General features: G+C 44.9%; 2 protein-coding genes across 3 annotated transcripts; one reads left to right on the forward strand and one right to left on the reverse strand.

The window, feature by feature from the left end:
• The first annotated feature begins 425 nt into the window (after positions 1–425).
• On the forward strand, positions 426–3,835 carry LOC123085767 (uncharacterized). Of its 2 annotated transcripts, none has more exons than XM_044507468.1 (3): positions 426–734; positions 839–1,077; positions 3,423–3,835. In XM_044507468.1, the coding sequence occupies exons 1-3, from the start codon at positions 525–527 to the stop codon at positions 3,613–3,615; spliced, it is 642 nt and encodes a 213-aa protein (XP_044363403.1). In that variant the 5' UTR covers positions 426–524; the 3' UTR covers positions 3,616–3,835. The 2 variants fall into 2 exon arrangements, with proteins under 2 accessions (XP_044363403.1, XP_044363404.1); XM_044507469.1 differs by having other exon boundaries at positions 842–1,077.
• A 709-nt stretch (positions 3,836–4,544) lies between these two features.
• LOC123085769 (probable calcium-binding protein CML27) lies at positions 4,545–6,338 on the reverse strand. The gene is made up of 2 exons (XM_044507470.1): positions 5,641–6,338; positions 4,545–4,884 (listed from the first exon to the last, which is right to left on the reverse strand). Exon 1 carries the CDS (start codon positions 6,250–6,252, stop codon positions 5,677–5,679), a length of 576 nt encoding a protein of 191 aa, XP_044363405.1. The 5' UTR covers positions 6,253–6,338; the 3' UTR covers positions 4,545–4,884; positions 5,641–5,676.
• Positions 6,339–22,334: the final 15,996 nt, after the last annotated feature.

Genomic DNA, 22,334 nt, shown 5'->3' on the forward strand with positions numbered 1-22,334 from the left:
ATGTATACGCGTGCGCTGTGCGACCGTCGTGGCTGATGCTTCGCTAATCTCTACCTAGCTACCTTTTTTTTGACTTTCTACCTAGTTACCTGATGGGCCAAGCACATCTCATTTATTTTTCCAAACAATTTTTTCCTTATCTATTTTTTTGCTTATACTCTATATGTATACACATCATGGGCCCCCTTCGGCCTGGGTCCTGGGCCGCCGCCCCTCTGCCCATGCCCCAGGGCTGGCCCTGGAATGGCTGAGAGCGTGCCAAGTGGCGCTGATCGTTGCGAGGCTCCCGAAAAAACGCTCGTTAACTATTTGCTCAGGGCACTGCGATCCGGAACTCGGCGGAACAGAAGTCCATGGGCCGAAGATCCTAGTCCACAAGTCCACATCGGCGTACTCCGGCCCATATTTCACCCCTGAAGTTCACTGGCGTACCGTTGCTGTCCAGATAAGGCTCTCTGCTCCGTACCATCTTCTTCCGTTCCTCTATCCTCTACGATTCAGTTCAGTTAGACCCCACCGAGCCAATGGTGGCTCCGGCGACGCTGTCCCTCCGCCCCTGCGCGACCCTCGCGCCGTCCAGGGCCGCGCTCCACCGCGCCCACGCCCACGCCGGGTTCGCCCCCGCTAGTCGTCCAGCCCTCTCCGTCTCCTGCCCGCCGACGCGCTTCGAGAGCCTCCGCCGCGCCGCCACCGCCGTATCCGACCGGCAAGGCTCCGCAGAGCCTTCCGAGAAAGTAAGCATCGGCGCACGCTTCCCGTGCCTCGCATTTCGCGGCACCGGGCAAGTGGAGTATCCTGCTCAGTTTTGAGACGACGTGGTGGTGTTTTCTGTGTGCAGCAGGAGGAGAAGTCGCGGACCTACTACTTCCTGGTGGCGAACGCCAAGTTCATGCTGGACGACGAAGAGCACTTCCAGGAGCAGCTCCAGGAGAAGCTGCGGCTCTACGAGGAGCGCAGCAAGGAGCAGGACTTCTGGCTTGTGATCGAGCCCAAGTTTCTAGACAGGTTCCCCAACGTCGCCAAGCGGCTCAAGCGCCCCGCCGTCGCGCTCGTCTCCACCGACCGCAACTGGATCAGGTAAGTCAGCTGTCTCTCCAGGCATCGTTGCAAGCTCGAGCAATGCTAATTAGCAGAGTCCCCCAAGGATATTAAAACGCCAATGCATGCAGTCCCGGCAACACTCGCTTCTGTAGTTATCTGGCTATAAGCCCCTTCAATGGAAATTCAGCTGGGGAAATTCTCCCTCCCACTGAACATTACAACAACAATAACAACTAAGCCTTTACTCCCAAACAAGTTGGGGTAGGCTAGAGCTGAAACCCGTAAGATCTCGAAACCACCTCATGGTTCTGGCACGTGGATAGCTAACTTCCACGCGCCCCTGGACATTACAATAAATAAATCATGGTAATACTTACGTGTTGTGACTAGTAAGTGCTCACTTCATTTATAGTTGCCTGCCTTGCCCAATGCCCATATGCCATTGGCAGTGGCGGAGGACGAAAAAAATTTAAGGTGGGGCGGATCCTAAAGCCGAGTAAATTTTTTATGCAATATGAAAATAGCCTGTACGCAATAATAACACTCTGATAGTTTTACGTGATTTTAACTAATTGAAATACAATGAAGACGTGAGCATATTTAAGTAGACCTGAAAACATATGGATAATGAAGCTTTAATGCAATCTAGATTGCGAAGCTATTCTCTCAAAATTTACATCATAAATTCCCAACATGAAAATGTACAAATTTATAGCTAGCTCTTGATCATTTGTTTAGTTCAAGAGCTATCAATTTATAGCTCTCGGGATGGCGTGGTGTACCTTTTTTTTTGAGAGAGTGTGGTGTGTAGTGGTGCGTGCGCCTTGAGTGATCGGGATGGGCTTGATTGAACGAAGCCCAGCAACAGCAACAGGAAGTCATGGGCCGAAATAACGTGGACTGAAGCTGCACGAGCGACGAGCACCACTAGCGACCGTGACTCCACACACGAACCAGCCAGCGACAACGTATGCCTACGTGTACAAATCCTTCTGCGCAGAATCAAGGTAGGGCGGGCGCCCTGCCTCGCCCTACCGGGAGCTCCGCCTGTGGCCATTGGCATCATGTCATGCAGTGCAAGCTGGTATGCTTCCTGTTGCAAATGGCAAAACAGCGCATCGGTGCAGTTGTTATGACCGGCATATTAGGGGCTTAGCCCAGTGGGCTGTGGCCCAAGTTATTCTATCGTTACTAGGGACTTAGCCCAATTATCTTATCGTTATTAGGGTCGTTTGCTTAGGAGTCAAGTAAACCTCCTCTCTATATAAGGAGAGGAGATGTATCAATCTAATCAAGCAAGAAGCAATCAGTATTTGCTCGGCTTCCCTTAGGGAGCCGGGAGAACTAACCCTAGCCGCCTCTTGCGCCGCCGCCGCCTCTTCTCCACCACGCAAGGACGGCGCCCAGCCGCCGGCCGCCACGCCCTCGACCTCGTCTTCCTCCATCTTTCCCCTACAATCTCCGTCCTAGAACCGGCAGAACCCTAGCTTCCTAACAGCAGTCTTGTATCTGCAATTTGCACCGGATGCCTACTTGATGACTACCCATAATAATGTGCTTGCTATCAGCAAAGGCACACACTACAAATGTGTAGGTTGTTGATGAAAGAGGTGTGACAAAAGAAAAACACTAGTTCGGTTCAGATTCATGCAATGCTCTTCCAGGCAAGTTCAGATTCAAGAATTGACGTCTAGATATGCCACAAGTCAAGTTTGATTACATGGTGATGATTTGAGGGTTGGAAAACCTGATGTTTAGCAATCTTACATGGAAGCTCAAGTCCAGGATGTAGTCTCATGTATTTCAATAAGCCACATTTATAATTTTTCATCAGGATGTTATTTCAATGCAAAAGTGCAATTTCTTATAAAATGAAGCCTATGGGCTGTACTTCTTGAAGTTGTGCCATATCCTGTTCTGATTTTGTTTTTCGGCGTCATGAATCATGAATGTGTTTTTTTAGTACATTACTTTGGATAGTTTCTTGTTTTTAGTCACCCCCATTCAATAATTGGGCACAGTCTGGATATGAGTGGCTTGCATTCCTGAACATATTGATTAGACCGCAAAGCGAGCAAAAAGAAACTGAAGAAAATTAGAGAAACTTATTTAACCATTGAATTCTGAAACATGATGGCACTGCCGGATGCTGACTCTGTGCATCCCGGTGTTTTGTTGATGTGTGAGTGCTGGCATGGTGTGTGCTCTGTCAAACTTTTTTTTTTTTGCTTCTATACATATAAATATTCTTAGCCAAGCATCTGCTTGGATTCAAATTTAAGTTATTGCTAAAAGCCTGGTTCTCTATTTCTCATTTTAAAAAGCATACGTTGAGTAATAAATCCTCAATAATCTCATATTATCTCCTTTTTTGCTCTCAGATTCATGAAACTAAGGCTGGACAGGGTCTTAGCGGAGCAATTCGATGCAGAGACACCTGAAGAAGCATTGGCTTCTAACCCTGCAGAGTTGAAATTCGATAAGCCTGACAAATGGACAGCTCCATACCCCAAATACGAGTCTGGATGGTGGGAGGCCTTCTTACCTCCAAAGTCCAGCAACGGCACGGCTTAGACATGAACTCCAGTGCGCACGGTGTAAGATTTCTTCCATGTAAGTGATGATTGTAAGTTTTGGTTTACGCTATGTGTATGTAGTCCGTGAGTTTATGAGAGTAGAGTTAGCTACATTAGTTGCAGAGATTGCTCTACTTTTTGATAATACCAATTAAGTGGTGATGTTTTAAAGTCATGGTTATGTTATGGTTGTTATTATATTTCTTCAAGGATACTCATTCCTGATTCATGTATGTTTTCATTCAAAGGAACTGCCAGTCTATGAGGCCCTAAATTATATCTGACCCAACCTGTGAATCAATAATGCACACATCACCTGCAAAAAAAAAATGGTATGTTTGGATTGTGGCCAAAGTGCACCCTACCAAAATTTTGGTCATGACCCAAAGGTTGGTTTTTGTTTGGATGGTTGCCAATTTGTTGCCATGCCAATGAACTCTAGCCAATTCTAATTTATTTTTCTTGCCAATGTTGGTCAAATCATGGGCAATCAAAACCTCAACCAATATTTTGGCTAGCCAATACTTTGTTGGGGCAACCTTGGGCATAAACCAAACACACCCGTACACATGCTTTTACTTTCCAGTCTAGCAGGAACAACAATGATGAAAATAAAGCGGCAATGTCAATCATAGGACGCAACGCAAGACCTTAAATATATTGTGTAGTCACAACGGTCTGTTGTCCCATTAGTGCGATACCACTACTATAGCCATATAGGCTGTATAACAGGCTGAAAATGTTGTCTACATTTAGCAACTTAGAAATAGCCATGGAATGTTGAGCTAACTCGTGATTTGTTTGACATTGATAATTGGGCCTTTCTTTGTTGATCTAGACACCCCATAACTAGTTGATTTTCTAAAATTGTGAAAAAAAATCCAAGCGCTCAAATAAATTCTTGCCAAAAACTACAATCACAGGAAATTAACAAATATGCCAATATATTAGGGAAGTCAAATACATTCTACAGTCTTGACAAGAGATTAAGAGATTATCGGACTATAAGGCACATACATCAGACGCACAGTACCTACATGGTAACACGAACGAAGGATAAAACTTAGTAGAACAGATTAGGACACGCTAGAATTGCAAGCCAGGAGCTGCATTCTGAGCTTCTAAGGAACACACCAACTTCCTAGCACTGAAAAACCAACACAATTACACAACCCTAAAGACTGACTTTCATTTTTAAGGTCTGAACTCTGAAGCGATCTACGGATCTTGTGGTTGTTCCTCGTTCCGATCCTCCCATGCTTAGAACCTGCACAACCAAAGGAACACATTGCTTGATGGCTTGCGACAAACTTGACTCAAAGCAAGACGCGTAATGAAGTGCTGTAGGTCTAGAACTCTATTGAAGTGCAGACCATGTGGATACAAGTTGCTTTCAACAACTGGTAGGTCCTCTTAGAAAGGAAAATTCATCTGGTTGGTATAACAACCCTCGCGTGCTTAGCACTAGCACCATACTATTCCTTTTTTTTTTACGAGAAACAGTACTGTCTACTGAATATATCTACTCTCTCTTTTTTGTGCTAGTTTGTACCATACTAATCGCGGAGGAAAATTCCCCATGTGAATCCTAGTAATAAATAAGTCCTAGTGTTTTTCAGGAGGAACAGGTGTCAAATTTGTTGCCAAAGGAGAACCATAGAGAAAAACATTCATGAACATATTTGCTTCATTGGCCAAATAAATTTATAGTATTCAAATGACCAAATGTAATACAGTACCGCACGTCAACGCGCAACGGCAGTAACAGGTAAGGCAGGAGCAGGAAAGCCGCACGAAACTGCGGAGAGAATTTTTTTGGGGGAGGCTGGTCAAGGTCTTTGATACAGTTTCCGAATTAACAAGAGTTTGGAAAATAAACGAAGAAACTAATTGCTGCTTGCGTGTGATGTGACCATGGTTGTCAAGCAAAATCCTGAAGACCTACCGCCAGATCGAGTCAACGGTGGAAAGCTCGATCATGAAAAAATCACCCTAAACTAAAATGTCTAGGAATGATACATACATGAGAAACAGGAGATGGGACCAAGGGAAGACGCCGTCAAGCTCCCCACACGGTGATCCCCTGCATCATGCACTTGAACTCGCCGAAGTCGACCTGGCCGTCGCGGTCGCGGTCGACGTTGCAGATCATCTCCTGCACCGCCGCCAGGTTCCGCGCCTCCGCCAGGCCCAGCTTCTTGAGCACGGCCTGCAGCTCGGCCGCCGAGATGAACCCGTCGCCGTTCTCGTCGAAGACCCGGAACGCCTCCTTCATGTCCTCGTCCTCGGCCTCGCCCTCCTTGCCGGGCTCCTCCTCGACGATGGGGCCGAAGAGCGCGTCGCCGAGAGCGCGGTGGAGGCCCTCGAAGTCCTCGAAGCCGAGCCCGGCGGCGCCGGCCGGGATGTAGGCGCCGACGGTGGCCTCCAGGCTGGCGCGGTCGGCGCCGAGGCCGAGCGTGTCGAGCGCGGCCGCCATCTCGTCGAGGGTGATCTCGCCGTCGCCGTTGCGGTCGAAGAGGTCGAACACGCGGCGCAGGCGCAGGGCATTGAGGCTGCCGTTGCGGAGGCGGAACGACGGCGAGGGCTTCCTGGACAAGGACGGCTTAGCGGGAGCGGGAGCGGGAGCGGTGTCCATCGCTTTGAGTTCGCCGGTGACGCGGTGTCTTTCTCTCTGTTCTTTCTGCTTTATAGGCTTTGAGAATGATTTCTGGAGCGCTTAAAACGTTGGGGAGCCATGGTTTTATAGAGGGAAGGAGCCAATCCTTTTAAAAAATGATCTTGGAAAGTAGCGTGATGGCGACCGGACAGACGGAAATAACTATAACTATTATATTAAACGAGAAAATGACACACCTCTGTAATAGAGTACTCTATAATGATGATGTTGTAACCATGGACTACATATCGTAAATGAGAGATTTATCATCAATATAAATACGGCTTGTATTTTGGACGATGAAGTAGTATTAGACGAGAAGGTGGCGTTCTTATTTGCAAATTTCAATCTATGCTAAGGCTATCATACATGTATTTAGTGATCTAAATCGTCTTATATTTATTTATAAAGTGAGTAGTATTTACAACACAGACATCTATCGAGTCTTCAATCGTGTTTGCGTTTTTTCTTAGATTAGCGTTTGTCATTTTGAGTTGCATAAATCTAGAGTCTAGACTACAGGTCCATAATTTGTACTCCTCGTAGAAAGAAGCCCGTATTCGTTAGTAGCAGTATTTTTTCCCAATATAATTGAAAGAGCTTTTAGTCAGTGTCTATCTTCGAAGATTATTCGAACCCTACTGTAACATTGTTTGACCAGCTCCCGATCTCCCATGTGTCGGACGACTGTCCGCCCTCCTCGAAACTGTTGGAATTTTGCTAATAGGCCTTTGACGCAAAGCCCAATTAAAATTCTAAAATTTTTTTGGCCCATTCATGTACACATGTGAGTGAAGTGAGTGAGACTAAAGTTTAGTCCCACCCCGGAAGTTGAGAGAGAGTTGCACCTCTTTATAAGGTGAGCTGTTCTACCATTTGTATGAGCATGAGAAGAGGAGATCTACACGCGTACTCCTCCTCGCTCGCCGCCGCGGCGCGGCGGGATTGAGCCGAGTCGAGGACAGAGCTATGCACGTTGTCTATATTTTTGTTGCATGGAAAAATTAATGAGTCATTAATTAATAATTAACGGACGCGTTAATTACTGATCCATTTTTGATTCTTTTGGATCGTGACGACTCGGACGTGGGGTTTACTCCCACGACCTATCCGGCCCGCACTATATAGTCAGACAGACGTTTACCCTAGCCGCCGCCGCTTCGTATGGTTTCTCACCACCGTTCCAGATCATTACGCCGCCAAGCAAGTCTTCCCCATCCCTCCTTTCGGCGTGCACCGCGAGAAGGGACAGCAGGCCTCCGAAACCTCGCCTCTCGTAATCCTGTATGGGAGAGGGGCGATCAGGTTTTTGGAGAGCGCACTCGCGTGACTGCTGGCAGCGACGACTTCGCGAACGACGACTTCTTCCCCGACCTCGGCAACCTCGTCCTCGACGACATGGGCGACAACATCAACGCCGGCGGTGCTGCACCGCTGCACCGTATGTGATTCTATCCTCCCTGTTCGAGATCGTGGTAGAATTCATGCTTCTAGTATGTGCCCTAGATGTGATATGTTCATCTGCTATGCTAGTTCACATGATTAGTTTAATCTCTACTGCTATAGTCATGATTTATCTTCTGTTTATTCGGATTAAATCTCGTAGTAATTTGCTCATATTTTCAACAGAAACATGAAAGTACCCGCTCCCTGGCTTCACCGAACAAAAAGAATAATGAGGAACCGGATTAGGCACCGATGAGGTGAACCTGTGCCCTCAGAAAAGAACTCGTTATTAGCACAAAAAAAAGAAGATGTTGGGCCACCGGCCGTTTGACAACAAGGAGCTATACTTGCTACTATAGCATTTTGCACAACCGAAAAAGCATTGCAGAGACCGAGCTTCACATAGCTCTTTATTTTTTTTCAGCAAAAATACTATTTTCACACATTGAAAAAATCTGAAAAAAAGTCTACACATACATGTGTATTTGTATTATACACGTATGAAATTTCATGAACATATATGTTTCATGTAGAGTATATGAAAATGATAAATACACAGATTAATATAGGCTATATCTTTGTTGTTTTTATGTCAGACATTTATCTTTTTTGTGTAGCACGCAAATAACTGAATTACATGATGAAACTTTTTACCTACTTGACAAACATGCATATGTATTTGTATAAAAAAAATTGATATTTTTTGAAACTTTTAAATATATTTTAATTATTTTTTTTACAAAACGGGCTCAATGAAGCCCGGCCTCTGCAACGCCGCACTCTTTGCACAACCTATTTTCTACTCCCTCTGTCCTAAAATATAAAAGTGTGTCAAAAACGCTCCAAAATATAAGAGCGTTTTTGACATTAGTATAATGTTAAAAACGCAGCGTTTTTGACACTATACTTGTGTCAAAAACACTTATATTTTGAGAACAACGCGGCCATTTCTCCCCTTCAGCAGCCACGGCATGTCGTTCTCTAGTCAATGCTCGGCGGCATGGCTTGTCGTGGAAAGCACGACTCCGTACAAGGTTGGGCAGGGACGAATCTGAAAGTTTCATCAGTACGCAAAGGTGGTTCTGGATCGTCAAGCAAACGCCAGGTCGCTGCCTAATTTCAGCGGCGAACACCGGCAGAATTCCAACTAGGATCAACAGGAACTTTCACACAAACGGCAGCAATAATGGCCAAGAAGAAAAGCTCATGTAGGAACATCCGATAGACCAAGGTACTAAGGCCAACTCCACCGCGTGACCCCAAACAGATGTCCGTTTTGTCTCGAATCGGTCCATTTGGATAGGACAATAAGGTCGTGTCCGGGCCTGTCCTGTGATGCGGAGGTCGTGCGTCCAGCGCGCGGCCGCATCCGTTTGCCCCATCCTGTCTGCCAGGGTCAAAAATGCCCATATTTTCATATCGAATACGGTTGGTTGAAAAATGCCCATATTTTCATATCGAATACGGTTGGTTGAAAAATGCCAGAGTCAAATATTTGGTTTGCACGTCTAAATATTAATTGTCTGAAAATAAAAATAGTTTTACAACCCAATCGAAATTGTCTCTAATAAAATAGTTTTACAACCAAATCGGAATTGTCTTGAATGAACATAAGATGAACCAATACATCTATTGATTGCCAATGTGATCCCACACGTGCTCAACCAAGTCAATTGTTCAAACGTGGTCGGTTCTTAGTGCAGGGGCTCAACATTTTCACCTTGATAATCAAATCCTTGGTTGAAGATACTGTCATCACGCTCGTTCTCGACGATCATGTTGTGTATGATCACACAAGCAATCATCACCTCCCAAAGCTTCCTTTCATCCCATGACAGTGCAGGGTTTCAAACGGTACCCCATCAAATTGAAGCACACCAAAAGCATGTTCCACATCCTTTCTAGCACTCTCTTGCATTTGGGCAAATCTCTTTCTCTTCTCACCTTGGGGGTTCGAGATTGTCTTCATAAAAGTTGACCACTTAGGATATATACCATCAGCTAGATAGTATCCCTTATTGTACTGGTGGCCGTTGATCTCAAAGTTGACAGGTGGGGAGTGGCCTTCTGCAAGCCTTGCGAAGACTGGAGAACGCTGCAACACGTTGATATCATTGTGAGAACCTGCCATGCCGAAGAAAGAATGACATATCCAAAGATCCCGCGAAGCCATCGCTTCTAATATGGCAGTGCACGCTTTGACATGCCCCTTGTACTGGCCCTGCCAAGCAAATGAGTAGTTCTTTCACTCCCAGTGCATACAATCTATGCTGCCAAGCATGCCTAGAAAGCCTCTAGCTGCGTTGGTTGCCAACAATCTTTCTGTATCAGCGGCAATTGGCTGCCTCAAGTACTCAGGGCCAAACACCTCGATCACAGCCTGGCAGAACTTGTACATTGACATCAGACATGTAGTCTCACTCATACACACATATTCATCCACCAGATCGCCTGGAATTCCATATGCAAGCATGCAGATAGCCCCGTGCATTTCTGGTAAGAGGAGAATCCAAGTTTGCCAAGGGCATCCGTCTTGCACTCGAAGTATGGGTCATGAGCAACCACTCCCTCTCGGATACGATTGAACACATGCCTTGCCATACGAAAACGGTGATGGAATTTATCCGGCTTGAAGAGCGGGGTGTTTGCAAAGTAATCGGCATAGAATAGGGTGTGGCCTCTCTCCCTGTTGCGGTTCAGGTTGGGAGCACGGCCAGGGAGTGACCCCCTGTACCGAGGAACCTGCCGTTGAATGTGGTCGTGAACGACGAGTGCAGCCACCACAAGATCCTCATCATCCGACGACGAATCGTCCGATGAACAAATGAAGTGGTGGAAGAAAAACTCATCTCCATTGTCCATACCTTTGTGGGCAAAGTGTCGAACACCTTGTGGTCGCAGTGGCAAAGAGGCCGCGATGATCACCTCGATGCAGCAGCGGTGGTTGGCGGCCGGCTACTGGCCGCTCTGGTACGTCGCAGGTGGCCGTCGTGGTACATTGCAGGTGGTCGTATCCCCTCTGCTGCCGGCTACGATGGCGGCGGCCAAACCTCCTTCGATCGACGATCAAAACTACGACGAAAGCGCGGGTGTGGTGGCGGCCATGTCGAGACGTGCTTTGGTATGAACGGCCAGGGGCTGCACGGTGAGGAGGCGGCCGGAGAATAGTGGCGGCACCGGCGGCGGCGCGGGGCGGGGGAGAGAGGGTGGAGGCGTTGGAAGCGAAGGGACTGCTAGTGTCCCCGACAGGCGGGCCACGGGAGGGGGGAGAGGGCATGCGGCGAGCCCGTCCGCGCGATGTCCGTTTCACCCCAAACTCAGCACAAGTTTGGGCCGGGGATGGGTCGAAAACGGACGGAACCCAGACATTTGTCCATTTGGGGTCGCGCGTTGGGCCATGCTATTCGTCCGTTCTACCCCAAACGGACGCACCCGGACAAGATGGGGTCGCGCGGTGGAGTTGGCCTAAGGGCATCTTCAACGACGATCTATAAATTTCCTTCCGCATCCATCCACGGATAGGGAGGACAAATAGTTTAATTAAAAACGGCGCTCGTCCGACACTAGAGGTATAGTATCTAAACTAAAAGATCACCGACGCTTGTTCCCCTTCTCTGGCCATGATCCCCAAAAAATGAAGCTTCACCTTCTCTAGCTCCGCCTTCTTAACCTCCGGCTCCGGTGCCTCAGGAAGTGAAGTTGTCTGCCTCCACATCACCGCCAAGTGACTAATCGGCCTCCGATGTTGAGCCCACCAAGATATGCATCAACATGAGGGGAGAAGTGGTGGCCTTCTTGGGACCTGAGTGTCGGCGACCTACCGTGCACTACTCTTCCTCGCTGCCAGCGGAGCCCGTGGACGATCGGCTTTATGGTCCTGGTGGTGTGGCGCAGCCTCGGCGGAGTCGGTGATGTCGTCCTTGTAGTCGGTCTTGCCGAACACCTCGCCTGTCGCCTCGTCGCACTACTTGTAGGCGTCCGCCAGCCGGCGGTACCGCCAACAGGCCAGACGGATCTCGCGGACGGAGCGGTAGGCGTCGAGCAGTGATACGTCCCTAACGTATCTATAATTTTTTATTGTTCCATGCTATTATATTATCTATTTTGAATGTTAATGGGCTTATTTTTACACTTTTATATTATTTTTGGGACTAACCTATTAGTCGGAGGCCCAGCCCAAATTGCTGTTTTTTTGCCTATTTTAGAGTTTCGCCGAAAAAGAATATCAAACGGAGTCCAAACGGAATGAAACCTTCGGGAGCGTTATTTTTGGAACAAACATGATCCAGGAGACTTGGAGTGGATGTCAAGAATCAATCGAGAAGGCCACGAGGCAGGGGGCGCGCCCACACCCCCTGGGCGTGCCCTCCACCCTCGTGGGCCCCTCGTTGCTCCACCGACCTACTTCTTCCTCCTATATATATCCATATACTCCGCAAACATCCAGGAGCACCACGAAAACCTAATTCCACCGCCGCAACCTTCTGTACCCAAGAGATCCCATCTTAGGGCCTTTTCGGGAGCTCCACCGGAGGGGGAATTGATCACGGAGGGCCTCTACATCAACTCCATGGCCCCTCCGATGATGTGTGAGTAGTTTACTTCAGACCTTCGGGTCCATAGCTAGTAGCTAGATGACTTCTTATCTCTCTTTGGATCTCAATACAAAGTTCTCCTCGATTCTTTTGGAGATCTATTCGATGTAACTCTTCTTTTTACGGTGTGTTTGTCGAGATCCGATGAATTGTGTGTTTATGATCAAGTTTATCTATGAACAATATTTGAATCTTCTCTGAATTCTTTTATGTATGATTGGTTTATCTTTGCAAGTCTCTTCCAATTATCAGTTTGGTTTGGCCTACTAGATTGATCTTTCTTTCAATGGGAGAAGTGCTTAGCTTTGGGTTCAATCTTGCGGTGCTCGATCCTAGTGACAGAAAGGGAAACGACACGTATTGTATTGTTGCCATCGAGGATAAAAAGATGGGGTTTACATCATATTGCATGAGTTTATCCCTCTATATCATGTCATCTTGCTTAAGGTGTTACTCTGTTCTTACGAACTTAATACTCTAGATGCATGCTGGATAGAGGTCGATGTGTGGAGTAATAGTAGTAGATGCAGGCAGGAGTCGGTCTACTTGTCTCGGACGCGATGCCTATATACATGGTCATGCCTAGATATTCTCATAATTATTCGCTTTTCTATCAATTGCTCGACAGTAATTTGTTCACCCACCGTAATACTTATGCTATCTTGAGAGAAGCCACTAGTGAAACCTATGGCCCCCGGGTCTATTTTACATCATACAAGTTTCCAATCTACTTTATTTTGTTATCTTTTACTTCCAATCTATATCATAAAAATACCAAAAATATTTATATTATTATTATCATGTCTATCAGATCTCACTCTTGCAAGTGGCCGCGAAGGGATTGACAACCCCTTTATCGCGTTGGTTGCGAGGTTCTTATTTGTTTGTGTAGGTACGAGGTGACTCGCGTGTGGTCTCCTACTGGATTGATACCTTGGTTCTCAAAAACTGAGGGAAATAGTTACGCTGCTTTACTGCACCACCCTTTCCTCTTCAAGGGAAAACCAACGCAGTGCTCAAGAGGTAGCAAGAAGGATTTCTGGCGCCGTTCCTGGGGAGATCTACGCCAAGTCAAGACATACCAAGTACCCATCACAACTCTTATCCTTTGCATTACATTATTTGCCATTTGCCTCTCGTTTTCCTCTCCCCCACTTCAACCTTGCCGTTTTATTCGCCCTCTCTTTTCCGTTCGCCTCTTTTTCGCTTGCCTCGTCGTTATGGCTAGTCCTTTATCTACTCCCTTGTCTCCCGAGAATGAAGTTCTTAATTTTAAACAAAGGGAGAGATAAAATCTAAAAGATGCTTGGTACAGAATTTGCAATGCACAAAATAGATCTACTAGGAAGCAATCTACTTCGTTCTTCTTCGTAGTTTTTATGTAGGCATCACGCCTTGGAATAGATATATTCTTGATACCATTACCGGAGGAAATTTCTTGGGTAGCCATACTTTTGATTCTTATAATGCTATGATAGATTTGTTTGGCCCACCACCTTTTTTGGTTCCTTAAGGAAGCAAAGGCTTGAAATTATTGAAAATAAAGTTGCTATCATAGAGTTGATTGAAAATTTGGATAGGAAGATCCACAACCAAGTTACCAATACTGATCTAAGGTAGGAGTGGCTCTTAATTTTTTTAAGGAAAAGGGACCTATGGTTAATGAAAAGATAGATCAAGATTCCACTAGAATTGATAAAATTGAGGATATTATTACCAACCTTGGGTCTGCCTTTTCTTCCGTGAAAAACATTCCTCCTAATGCTAAGATTGTCAAATTGATGTATGTTCCTATAAATAAGGGTGAAACTTCTAGTAAGGAAAATGCGGACCTCAAATCCATAAGTGTTCACCCCAATTTTCTCACTATCCTTAAGGAACCTTTTGCTACAAATGATTTTCTTGATTTCGTGCCTAGGAGTTTGATAATTAATAAAAAGAAAAAACTCCTAAAAGTTATAGGTGTCTTATTGAAGAATTTCCTACCAAAAATGACAATACCTAGATCTATCCTTGCTTTTATGCCTAGCTAAGGGCGTTAAACGATAGCGCTTATTGGGAGGCAACCCAATTTTATATTTATTTATTGCTTTTTTCTCCTGTTAGTAATGAAAAATTTATCTAGCCTCTGTTTTGGTTGTGTTTTTCGTGTTTAATTAGTGTTTGTGCCAAGTAGAACCGTTGGGAAGACTTGGGGAAGGTCTTTTTGATCTTGCTGTAAAAAACAGAAACTTTAGCGCTCACGAGAATTGCTGCCATTTTTTATTGGAGAGTTATATTTAGTTAATTATTTTTGCAGATGATTAATAGATAAATTCCTCATGTCCATAATTTATTTTAAATTTTTGGGGTTCCAGAAGTTTGCGTTAGTTACATATTACTACAGACTGTTCTGTTTTTGGCAGATTCTGTTTTTCGTGTGTTGTTTGCTTATTTTAATGAATCTATGGCTAGTAAAAGAGTTTATAAACCATAGATAAGTTGGAATACAGTAGGTTTAACACCAATATAAATAAATAATGAGTTCATTACAGTACCTTGAAGTGGTGTTTTGTTTTCTTTCGCTAACGGAGCTCATGAGATTCTCTTGTTAAGTTTTGTGTTGTGAAGTTTTCAAGTTTTGGGTAAAGATTTGATGGATTATGGAACAAGGAGTGGCAAGAGACAAAGCTTGGGGATTCCCATGGCACCCCAAGGTAAAATACAAGGACACCAAAAATCCTAAGCTTGGGGATGCCCCAGAAGGCATCCCCTCTTTTGTCTTCGTTCATCGGTAACTTTACTTGGAGCTATATTTTTATTCGCCACATGATATGTGTTTTGCTTGGAGCATCTTGTATGATTTGAGTCTTTGCTTTTTAGTTTACCATAGTCATACTTTCTGTACACACCTTTTGAGAGAGACACACATGAATTAGAATTTATTAGAATACTCTATGTGCTTCACTTATATCTTTTGAGCTATATAGATTTTGCTCTAGTGCTTCACTTATATCTTTTAGAGCATGGCAGTGGTTTTATTTTATAGAAATAATTGATCTCTCATGCTTCACTTATATTATCTTGAGAGTCCTTTAGAACAACATGGCAATTTACTTTTAGGCATAATAAAAACTTTCATATAAGTGCATTGAATACAAAGAGATGTTTGATACTTGATGATTGTTTTGAGATATGGAGATGGTGATATTAGAGTCATGCTAGTTAAGTAGTTGTGAATTTGAGAAATACTTGTGTTGAAGTTTGTGATTCCCGTAGCATGCACGTATGGTGAACCGTTATGTGATGAAGTCGGAGCATGATTTATTTATTGATTGCCTTCCTTATGAGTGGCGGTCGGGGACGAGCGATGGTCTTTTCCTACCAATCTATCCCCCTAGGAGCATGCGCGTAGTACTTTGTTTCGATAACTAATAGATTTTTGCAATAGGTATGCGAGTTCTTTATGACTAATGTTGAGTCCATGGATTATACGCACCCTCACCCTTCCACAATTGCCAGCCTCTCTAGTACCGTGCAACTTTCGCCGGTACCATGAACCCACCATATACCTTCCTCAAAATAGCCACCATACCTACCTATTATGGCATTTCCATAGCCATTCCGAGATATATTGCCATGCAACTTTCCACCGTTCCGTTTGTTATGACACACTTCATCATTGTCATATTGCTTTGCATGATCATGTAGTTGACATCGTATTTGTCGCAAAGCCACCATTCATAATTTTTCATACATGTCACTCTTGATTCATTGCATATCCCGGTACACTGCCGGAGGCATTCACATAGAGTCATATTTTGTTCTAAGTATTGAGTTGTAATTCTTGAGTTGTGAGTAAAATGAAGTGTGATGATCATCATTATTAGAGCATTGTCCCAGTGAGGAAAGGATGATGGAGACTATGATTCCCCTACAAGTCGGGATGAGACTCCGGACGAAAAAAGAGAAAAAAAAGAGGCCAAAAAAAGAAGAAGGCCCAACTAAAAAAATGTAATGAGAGGAAAATAGAGAAGGGACAATGTTATTATCCTTTTTCCACACTTGTGCTTCAAAGTAGCACCATGATCTTCATGATAGAGAGTCTCTTATGTTGTCACTTTCATAAACTAGTGGGAATTTTACATTATAGAACTTGGCTTGCATATTCCAATGATGGGCCTCCTCAAATTTCCCTAGGTCTTCGTGAGCAAGCAAGTTGGATGCACACCCACTTAGTTTCTTTTGTTTAGCTTTCATACACTTATAGCTCTAGTGCATCCGTTGCATGGCAATCCCTACTCACTCACATTGATATCTATTAATGGGCATCTCCATAGCCCGTTGATACGCCTAGTTGATGTGAGACTATCTTCTCCTTCTTTTTGTCTTCTCCACAACCACCATTCTATTCCACCATAGTGCTATATCCATGGCTCACGCTCATATATTGCATGAAGATTGAAAAAGTTTGAGAACATCAAAAGTATGAAACAATTGCTTGGCTTGTCATCGGGGTTGTGCATGATTTAATACTTTGTGTGATGAAGATAGAGCATAGCCAGACTATATGATTTTGTAGGGATAACTTTCTTTGGCCATGTTATTTTCAGAAGACATGATTTCTTAGTTAGTATACTTGAAGTATTATTATTTCTATGTCAATATTAAACTTTTATCTTGAATCTTTCGGATCTAAACATTCATGCCACAATAAAGAAAAATTACACTGAGAAATATGTTAGGAAGTATTCCACATCAAAAATTCTGTTTTTATCATTTACCTACTCGAGGACGAGCAGGAATTAAGCTTGGGGATGCTTGATACGTCTCCAAGGTATCTATAATTTTTGATTGTTCCATGCTATTATATTGTCTATGTTGGATGTTAATGGGCTTATTTTTACACTTTTATATTATTTTTGGGACTAACCTATTAACCGGAGGCCCAGCCCAAATTGCTGTTTTTTTGCCTATTTTAGAGTTTCACTGAAAAGGAATATCAAACGGAGTCCAAACAGAATGAAACCTTCGGGAGCGTTATTTCTGGAACAAACGTGATCCAGGAGACTGGGAGTGGACGTCAAGAATCAATCGAGGAGGCCACGAGGCAGGGAGCGCGCCCACCCCCCTGGGAGCGCCCTCCACCCTCGTGGGCCCCTTGTTGCTCCACCGACCTACTTCTTCCTCCTATATATCCATGTACCCTTAAAACATCTAGGAGCTCCACGAAAACCTAATTCCACCGCCGCAACCTTCTGTACCCAAGAGATCCCATCTTGGGGCCTTTTCCGGAGCTCCGCCGGAGGGGGCATTGATCACGGAGGGCCTCTACATCAACTCCATGGCCCCTCCAATGATGTGTGAGTAGTTTACTTCAGACCTTCAGGTCCATAGCTAGTAGCTAGATGGCTTCTTCTCTCTCTTTGGATCTCAATACAAAGTTCTCCTTGATTCTCTTGGAGATCTATTCGATGTAACTCTTCTTTTTGCGGTGTGTTTGTTGAGATCCGATGAATTGTGGGTTTATGATCAAGTTTATCTATGAACAATATTTGAATCTTCTCTGAATTCTTTTATGTATGATTGGTTTATCTTCGCAAGTCTCTTCGAATTATCAGTTTGGTTTGGCCTACTAGATTGATCTTTCTTGCAATGGGAGAAGTGCTTAGCTTTGGGTTCAATCTTGCGGTGCTCGATCCTAGTGACAGAAAGGGAAACACCACGTATTGTATTGTTTCCATCGAGGATAAAAAGATGGGGTTTACATCATATTGCATGAGTTTATCCCTCTACATCATGTCATCTTGCTTAAGGCGTTACTCTGTTCTTATTTACTTAATACTCTAGATGCATGCTGGATAGCGGTCGATGTGTGGAGTAATAGTAGTAGATGCAGGCAGGAGTCGGTGTACTTGTCTCGGACGTGATGCCTATATACATGATCATGCCTAGATATTCTCATAATTATTCGCTTTTCTATCAATTGCTCGACAGTAATTTATTCACCCACCGTAATACTTGTGCTATCTTGAGAGAAGCCACTAGTGAAACCTATGGCCCCTGGGTCTATTTTCCATCATACAAGTTTCCAATCTACTTTATTTTGCTATATTTTCAATCTATGTCATAAAAATACCAAAAATATTTATCTTATTATTATCATCTCTATCAGATCTCACTCTTGCAAGTGGCCGTGAAGGGATTGACAACCCCTTTATCGCGTTGGTTGCGAGTTTCTTATTTGTTTGTGTAGGTACAAGGTGACTCGTGCGTGTTCTCCTACTGGATTGATACCTTGGTTCTCAAAAACTGAGGGAAATACTTACGCTACTTTACTGCACCACCCTTTCCTCTTCAAGGGAAAACCAACGCAGTGCTCAAGAGGTAGCAAGCTGCGCCGCCTGCTCCACTGGGTCCGCGTTCGGCACGATCGCCATGCCGGCATCGAGCTGCTCCTATGCATGTAGGTGCTCCTAGAGGAGTTGGTGGTTGTAGGCGGCATCGACCTGCGCCTCCCGGAACTGCTCCTCCCGCACCTTGTCCATGTAATGGGCAATGTGCCTTGCCGATGTTCATGGTGCAATGCATCAGCGAGGGTGGCACGGACAAGGAGGCTGACGCCGGCTCGTCGTCGGACGCGTCCTCCATTGGGATGTCGCCGTCTTCCGGTTACTTCCCAGCCTGCCAGCCGACAACAATGGCGTCCATCTCATTCTTTTGCTCCGACGTTAGCCCATCCTAGAGAGCTTTGGCGTGAGAGGAATCCATTGTAGGAGTGGTGCAGAGAGGGACCGGAGGTGAATGACTGTGGCTATGGCTGGGACAACAGTTTATATAGCAATGGTGGGCGGCAGAAGGAGAGACAGGTGGAGCCGGAGTAGCCGTCTCGGCAACCGCATGTCATTAATGTGGGCGACAGACAGACGGACGGCGTGTCATTTTAATGCGGAGCGGTCGCCTGCACTGGGAAGCGGCGCGGGCGGCGCTCTCTCGGCTAGTGCCAGTGAGCGGTCGCGTTCCCTTTGGCGGGGCATGAATGCAGGCCCTGACACTCTGTAGCAGCGTTGATCGTTTTGAGCGGGAAGTGCGCGCGGTCGACAGAGGGGGTTTGGGTTGGCCAGTGCGGTCAGAAGCGGGCGTGAGTGTCGTTCGGACGCCCGCAAAGCCCCCCACGTTTGTCTCCGATTTGTGGGAGAAAGTACGTCTGGACCACCCGCGGACCGATACAAGCTCGCATTGGATAACACAACACTTCTGTATCACTCGGTTCGGACGAATGCAGGTAGTTTGAGGGTCGCTGTTGAAGGTGCCCTAAGGTAAAACACTACGCAAAAGTTAGGACGGAAAGCAGACAGAAAGTTAAGTAACTTGGTAATTGGTATATAAACTTGCTGGCACATAACACAACCGTCCCGGATGTGAAAAATGCTCTAATACGGTCCTGGTATACACAAATACGTTTTTTAGGGTTGAAGCATATTTATTCAAACAAAATGTTTTGTGGCATACAAATAAAACCTGGCTTAACAGATAACCAGATGTGCCTTCAGGATCTAAAGGAATAGCAGCTTTGTCCAAAACATGTGCTTCAACATTGAACTCGTGCTTATGATGGACTATATGCACCGCTTGAAAGCCTTGCATATTCTTTTGGATTTCCTTTATAATCATTCCGGACATTCCTTTATGATCTCCTTGTACATTCTCAACAGTAGCTGTATAATCCGTCAATAATACAACCTGCCAGCAAGCTAAGTCAGCTGCTAAAGAAAAACCCTCACTGCACGCCAGCGCTTCAAGGATCTCGGGGTCGGTTAAATATGCAAAACATACTGCTGAAGATCCCAAGTATTCTCCGTGCTCTCTTCGACACACAGCCGCAATGGCTCCCTTGCCTTCATGCCTGCCCACTGCTGCATCAACATGGATTTTCACCGAACCCTGGCTTGGAGCAGTCCATCTACGACCAGCATTAGAAACTTATTGCCGAACACCTATGTCATCTTGCGGTAGAACCTGGGCCCTCTTGATAGAAATCTGGCCGATATCGGACATGTATCTCTGAATGAAGGAAAAATTTGTGAGTGGAGATTGGAAAACTTCTTCATGGATTGTCTTACACCTTGCCCACTAGATCGACCAAAGCGTTACGAGTGTTCTCATGAATTTTTCTTGCCCCATTGATTCCTACAGCTCAATCATCCACAAACGAGTGTCGCCATGTCTGCATGTAATCAGATGCTCGACAAGCTCTTCATCCACAAGCGACGAGATGCATTTTGCCATATTGCATTCTACCAACACACACTTCCAAGTATCCACCTCTGCATTGCAAATCGGACAGACATCTATTTCAGACATGTTCCTATGATGGCGAAGCGATTCAGTTGGGATGGAGTTTTTGGCAAGTCGCCATGCGAAATTTTTAAGTTTCTCCGCCACCTTTAGTTTCCACAACCTCCTCCAATTCCAATTAGCACTTTCCAAATCTGAACCTCCCGATCGGTGCTCCAGCCAATCCACTCTTCTCCGTTTAGTTTCCATAATCAAACAGTAAGATGATCATACCGTGAAATACCCAGACCGTTCATAATGCTAAGCCCAAGAGTCTTCAAAATTATAAGAGCTTAGAGGTATATTAAGTACTACTCCAACATCGATCGACTGCACGTGTTACATCATAGCTTCCAAATCCCACCTTCGTTCTGCAGGGTTAATCAGATCAGCAACGCGCTCTGGTGGGTCTTGAGACCTCGGATGTAATGTACGCAACAAATTGTCCCTCGGAAGCCAGTTTTGATTCCAAATGTTTGTAGCTTCTCCATTTCCAATTCTTCTGACAAGCCCCTGCTTAAGGATGGAAGTACCCTCACATAAAGCCCGCCAGACTTGAGATGGTTGATTTCCTAGCTCCGCCTCCAACAGGCCGCCATTAGGAAAGTAGGCCGCCTTCAATATTCTAGAACTCAAGGAGCTCAGATCTTGCAAAATTCGCCAAGATTGTTTCGCTAGCATTGCTAGATTAAACATTTGTGTGTCCCTGAATCCCAAACCCCCAAGATATTTTGGCATTGTCATTGCTTCCCAAGAGACCCAAGGTGTCTTCCTCTCCCCGTTTTTACTACCCCAATAAAATTTTCGCAACATCATGTCAATCTGTTGGCAAAGACCACGAGGAAGAAGGAAACAAGACATTGAAAAAGTGGGAATTTCTTGGGTTACAGATTTGATCAACACTTCCTTACTAGTCGAAGCCATGCACTTCTCCACCAACCCTTGGATTTTGAACCAAATTCTGTACTTAATGTATTTGAAGGAACCATTCTTAGATCTCCCAACATCCGACGGTAGTCCGAGATACCGTTTAACCAAAGATTCTTTTGGAACATCAAGAACACCCTTGATCAACGTGCTCGTACTGTTTGGGCACCCCTCACCAAAAAAATACTTGACTTGGATAAATTTACTCACTGACCTGAGGCATTGCAGTATACTTGGATAGCATCTTTGATAATTGTCGCCCCTCCAAGTTAGCCTTAAACATCAACAAGCAATTAGCCACAAATAAAAGATGATTTACAGCAGGGGCGGTTGTAGAAACCATTACCCCTCTAACATTGTCATTCATACTACTTGCCTTCAGTACACAAGATTGGCCCTCTACAACAAGTAAGAATAGGTAGGGAGAGATGGGATAACCCTCCCTTATTCCTCTAGAAGGCTTAAACTCTTGCTTCTTCTCACCATTCACCAGCACCGAAAAAGTAACTGCCTTGACACATTGCATGATCCTAGATACCCAACTGGAACTGAATCCCAACTTTATCATGACAGCTTTGAGATAGTTCCACTCAACTCGATCATACACCTTCATCATATCAAGTTTTAATGCACAATGAGACTTATTCTTTCTTCTAGACCTGTTCATAAAGTGCAAACACTCATAAGCAGCAATAATATTATCCGTTATGAGTCTCCCTGGTACAAATTCTAATTGCTCATGTGAAATAATCTTCGGCAAAAAAATTTCAACCGGTT

Source organism: Triticum aestivum, chromosome 4A, assembly GCF_018294505.1.
Source record: "Triticum aestivum cultivar Chinese Spring chromosome 4A, IWGSC CS RefSeq v2.1, whole genome shotgun sequence".
Classification (NCBI taxonomy): Eukaryota; Viridiplantae; Streptophyta; class Magnoliopsida; order Poales; family Poaceae; genus Triticum; species Triticum aestivum.

What these genes read in the sequence shown, in the direction of transcription:
- LOC123085767 (XM_044507468.1), top strand. Translation starts at nt 525, where the DNA reads ATGGTGGCTCCGGCGACGCTGTCCCTCCGCCCCTGCGCGACCCTCGCG. An exon ending in CCGCAGAGCCTTCCGAGAAA is followed by an intron (nt 735 to 838) that starts GTAAGCATCGGC and finishes TTCTGTGTGCAG; the next exon opens with CAGGAGGAGAAGTCGCGGAC. An exon ending in ACCGACCGCAACTGGATCAG is followed by an intron (nt 1,078 to 3,422) that starts GTAAGTCAGCTG and finishes TTTTGCTCTCAG; the next exon opens with ATTCATGAAACTAAGGCTGG.
- LOC123085769 (XM_044507470.1), bottom strand. Translation starts at nt 6,252, where the DNA reads ATGGACACCGCTCCCGCTCCCGCTCCCGCTAAGCCGTCCTTGTCCAGG.